The following is a 5,119-nucleotide window of genomic DNA, read 5'->3' as shown; positions in this document are numbered from 1 at the left end:
GCTACCCATGCAGCCCTCAACAGCTTGCCAAAACTCAGTAAGTGGCCCTCCAGCCAAAATAACTGCCTGCCCCTGCTCTAATGGGAGAAAGTAATAAAGATTCAAGGTGCACAGTTATTTGGTACCCATGGTTAATGGCGCATGGTTACTTGGTACCCAAATCTGCTGCAGAGAAAAATCAATGCTAAAACCACATGTGCCAGCACTAGAGAGAGCACCAACTATAACACCCCCCCTGCTCCCAACATACATACATACACAACACACATATGCATGACTGCATGCACTCATTTACAAGGGACCAAAGCTGCACAGTAACTACATAACTGGACGCTACAGGAGTTGTGTTGCACCCAGCATTCCTTCTAAGCTGTGCGGCATGCATGGCCACGCAGGCACTTTCATGCCACGCTGCCGGGCATGCCTGTGCAGCCACGCACACCACACAGCTTAGAGAGAAGGCTGGTTGCAGCCACAGCAGTAAAAATACAGTGAAGATTGGTTACACCCACCCCAAGCTTTATCCCCTTGGAGGAATGCATAAATAGGGGACATGAAAGCACTTTTGTTGCAGGAACAGACCAACAGACACTGCTGGAGGAGGGAGAATGCAGTTTCAATGATATCTGAGGAAAACAGGCAAGCGGCTGACAACTTTGCTGAAATAGAGGTTGTAACTGCAAAGAATCTGAAGATGGGGAAAATTTCCAACAGAACCTTTGGGGTATATGCAAACTCCTGTAAATGGATGGGGAGTGTAGACAAATCAAGGAAATGTACAACATCAAGAGTCAGAGAGGGCAGGAAAGAACCTGCCTTCATCATCAATTAGCTCCTAGTGGTATCCAAAGTGTACTAAAAAGTTTCCAGACACAAAATTACAATTTGGCCCATAGCACGCACAGACTATATTTTGTGTAAGAACCAAATTCCTTTCCTGTGGCTAGTGGTTTGCCTTGGCTATCAGTTGAGGGAAGTTGAACCTTTCCCCTGCAGATTAAAAGGAAGAGGAAAGGGCAGTCCAAGCAACACCAGCTTTCTCCAGTGCAGTTCCAATAAGCAATCATTTGACAAATCAGCAGCTGTAGCTTTGCTCTGTTATATGTCCATATCAAAAACATTTAGCAGATCCTGATGCTGTACTACAAAATGTCCAAATACAAAGCACAAAAAGTCTGTTGCCCTTACTATCCTTCCAAGTTGATTTTACCACAAACAACAGTTAGAATAATAGTTATCTGCCATGGTATCATGGTTTGCTAGTTGCTTGTTGGTATTACACAGCAGAGGAACACCTGGTTTCTTGAGTCTGGAACCACAGGCAAGATGAGGAAAACTGACAAAAAATGTCAGGCTGGACTTGTGTTGGGGCAGGGAGAGAGTGGAGAGGAAAATCAAACTAGTCAGCACAGGTTATACTTTGAAAGATCTTCCCACGCTTACACATGTAAATGGAGAAAATCACCCTTTACAAAAAACAACTCTATTTTATGATTTAGTCTATTCTAAGTTCTCCTGAAGAGGCTCTGTTGGCCATAGATTCAAGATTAATCTTCAGCATAGTTAGGCTAGCAAAACCCTGACTGAGGACACAGTTCTGCTGGAACATCTGTCATTTGAGGAAGCTGGTATGGTTCTGGTGGTAGAAAAAAAGTCTTTCTGCTAACAAAAGTGTGCCTGTACTGGTGGTCTGGCCACCATACAACTGTTACCAAAGTTACAGCAGCAACAACCCCACAGGATAGACATGGCCTTTGTTAAGGGTTCTTCTCTGCTGCTGCTAAATGATTTTATATTTAGCAGCCTTCTACTTAACACTCATTTTGAATACAAGACAAGAATCACTTACATTTTTGTGATTAACACATTTCATGAGAACAAGCTCTCTGTAGGCTCGTTTGGCATGAGTTTGATTCTGAAATGGCCGGCTTAGCTTCTTGATTGCCACATTTCGCTCAAGGATGGCATCATAAGCTGCACTGCAATTGAAAGTAAATCATTATTACAAGACTGATACAACATTATATATTTTAGCTGCGTCTACACGAGACACTGATTGTGCAACAGCCCAAGACTTATCACAACGCAGAAACCATGATACGACGCTATTGTGCAGTAATCTCAAGCTACTGCACAGTCAGTGTCACAAAAAAAGCATTCACTGGCACTGCTGTGCATTAATGCAGGTTACAGCGCAGTCATTTAGTAGTATGTCTTTATACAAGTCCTAAATGACTACGCAGTAACAACTGAGCAGTCAGCATCTCAGGTAGATGCAGCCTCTAAGTACTAAATGCCCTGCTGTCTTTTCAAAATGGAATAGTATTAGTTCCATGTCACAGACAGAAATCTGACACAGATTAAGGGACCATCCCCCAAGGTTGTTTAGGGACTCAGTGCATAAACCAGAATTCCAGGATTATTAAATTCATATGCAATGAGCATATAAGCAAGATTCTTATCATGGCAAACATTAACTCAGGATTCAGAAAAGATATTCCAACTTCACAATATTACATAACACTGTTTCAGCAAACTATGGGGAGAACGTAAAATTCTCAGAATGTCATATCCCCCTAGTAAAGACAGAAAACTCCTGCTACATGGACATAGATATCACACCATTAGTTTTGACATAAGAACACAAAGACCGCAATCATGAGAAACTGGTTAATCTTTATTTCAAATTTACAGAAACTAGAAGGAAATTCTGGGCTAGCAACTCCAGTGTGTTTAGGGACTCTATAACCCTAAGTGCCAGACAGAGCTGTACAGTTGATGGTCCATGGGGTGTGTGCAGTCCACAAAGGGTTTAATTGCTGCTCCTGGCACTCCTGCCTGACTGCTGCTTCTCCTATCACTCAAGTTGCAATAGCAGCTGGATTCTCTGGGCTCCTCCTCCCTCCCCTTGGTTTCCATTGCCTGCTTCTGCTCCAGGGAGCAGAGCAATGCAGCATGGTGGGGTTGGGGGAGCTGAGTGTAGGCAAAGCCACTGCGATGCAGCAATGGGGCCATGCAGTGCAGTGAGGGAGTGGGGTGTTATTTGTGTAGTGTGCAGCTCAGAGGGGCCCGTGGCTCAGTGGCCCCTGGCTGGTGTGGCCCCCAGAGCATTTAGTCCCCAGATGCTTGTAAGTTGGACAACCCTGTTCTACAATATACTGGTCCTAAACTAAGAACCTAAGCAAAGGGCAATATCAAAATACAGTGGTGGAAAAGTAGGGTAGGGAGAGGTAACCCTCAATGCCACTGGTTTTTCCACCCCCCGCCCCTCCAGATGTCAAGGAAAAGCCAAATGCTTGGAAAGGATTAAATCCAACCTTCATTCTACTTGTGGCCTGATGTCAGGATGTCAGGAAATGTTATTTATTAACACAGGCTGCTAACTTCAGTTTCTTCCTTTTCTTGCTACTGGTGAAGACCATCACATGGGACAAATCCCATATAAATCACAAGTTTTCCATGGCACAAGAACACTGAATTTGTTTGCTGCAAGAGGCAGTATGACAGCCAACTACTGTGTGGATTCAGTAGCTATTTGTGAAACATAAAGGTCCTGGTAGTTTAATATTTTCCTGAGCAGTGAAGACAAGCTGCCAGCAAAGTTAGTGTTTCCCTGGCATGTGTGCAGGGCAATGCTACCTCCCAGGGGGCAAAAGAAAATCCTAAACTGTGCAGAAGTGCCAAAAACAGTTATATGGCTGTGCATATGCCATTTAAATGCACAAAGCAAAATAGGATCTAGTCCTAAATGTACTGGTGTAACTTTGTTCAGTTTATTAAGGTTCAATGCTATAATATCTGAAATTTACAAGATACTTTACAAAAAAATATTAAGACAGGTACCTTTACAAAGAAGTTCTACTAAAAAAGAGTTTGAGGTAAATTTATTTCTGTTAGGTTTCTTTTGTCATTTGTAGGTCTAATCTTAGTGTCTCTGTTATTTTCTGCTTTAGAATCATCTGCAAATTTCTATTGTATATGCAACCTTGTCCTGATCATTATAAAATCATTAAATAAATCTAGACAAAGCACTTATCCCAGGGGAAATTTCGCTTCACAGATTGCTGCCTCAATTTACAACTAATCAACATTACTCTGCAGTCCCTCAGTTATTTCTTCATCCAAGGGCAGTTCTCATAATCAAATTAGTTTTAAGTTATATTTTCAAGTACGGCTTTCCAATATTAGGTTGAATTCTTACTGTTTTGTGCACACACATTATCAAAAATAGATGTTGATTGGTCTGGAAACTGATTAGCACTTGATTCACTTAGCAATTTAAGGAAACACCAAACTGTTCTGGTGGCTGTTTTCAAGCACTAGCACCAGAAATATTCAAAGTGCAGTTCGGGGTTCTATTCTAACACAAAAGCTAGGGACAGACATTACACATAAATCGGTTTAAGTGATCAGAAACTGGTTTAAACCTGTAACAGAACACAAGTTTGGTGCACATAAATTGGTTTCAAAATGGATGAAACTTGTTTAAGATAAACCTGGTTGAATGTAATATCAGACTTAACTGATTTGGGTCAAGCCAGTTTATGCAATGTTTGTCCCAGACCCCTTCCTGGTTGAAGTTAAACCAGAGTCCCCCAGCATGCCAAATGCTTTGCAGTTGGGCTGAGCTGAACTGTGCACTCTGCTCCAAAGAACAGGCTGGCCCTGCCCCTCTCCTCCCTAGCCAGAGCTCCAGAGGAGACTGAAGGCACAGCAGGGTCTGCCTGGCTTTCTTCACTGCTGGCTGCTCAAGCAGGGATTCCCTCTCCCACCTTCTTCCCACAGCAGGGACCCCAGCCTCACAGACTCTAGGCATGTGGTACGCTAGCTAATGCTGAGAGGTGTCTGTGTCTCCAATTTCACTGGGACAGGCAGACAGAACAGTGTCCACTTAGGGCTTTTTGGAGCTAATCAACAGGGTAGCTGGTAATGTCCCTTGGAAAAAGCTGTTTAAGAACTAACGAGAGAGGCTTTGTTTTGCTGATGGGCTGATAACATGGTGGTTTTAGTTTTATCAGCCCCCTGCTGGTTTGCAGTCCTGTCAGGTTTGCAGACAGGGGGAGGGAGGTTGAAAAGCTCAGTATCATCAACACATGCATGCACTACACACACCCCCTTT

General features: G+C 43.1%; 1 protein-coding gene across 5 annotated transcripts in view; it reads right to left on the bottom strand.

The window, feature by feature from the left end:
• Window positions 1–5,119, bottom strand: part of MAPK8 (mitogen-activated protein kinase 8) — a 171,243-nt gene that overhangs the window by 38,198 nt on the left and 127,926 nt on the right. For all 5 annotated transcript variants that reach the window (XM_019502545.1, XM_019502548.1, XM_019502544.1 and 2 more), the window contains one exon: window positions 1,850–1,979. In XM_019502545.1, the coding sequence (XP_019358090.1) occupies window positions 1,850–1,979 (130 nt within the window). The remainder of the gene's footprint in view (window positions 1–1,849; window positions 1,980–5,119) is intronic.

The sequence above is a fragment of the Gavialis gangeticus genome, unplaced genomic scaffold (genome assembly GCF_001723915.1).
Source record: "Gavialis gangeticus isolate Ggan-Ray unplaced genomic scaffold, GavGan_comp1, whole genome shotgun sequence".
Classification (NCBI taxonomy): domain Eukaryota; kingdom Metazoa; phylum Chordata; order Crocodylia; family Gavialidae; genus Gavialis; species Gavialis gangeticus.
Note: the sequence above shows the minus strand (reverse complement) of the source record. Positions and strands in the feature narration are given on the sequence as shown.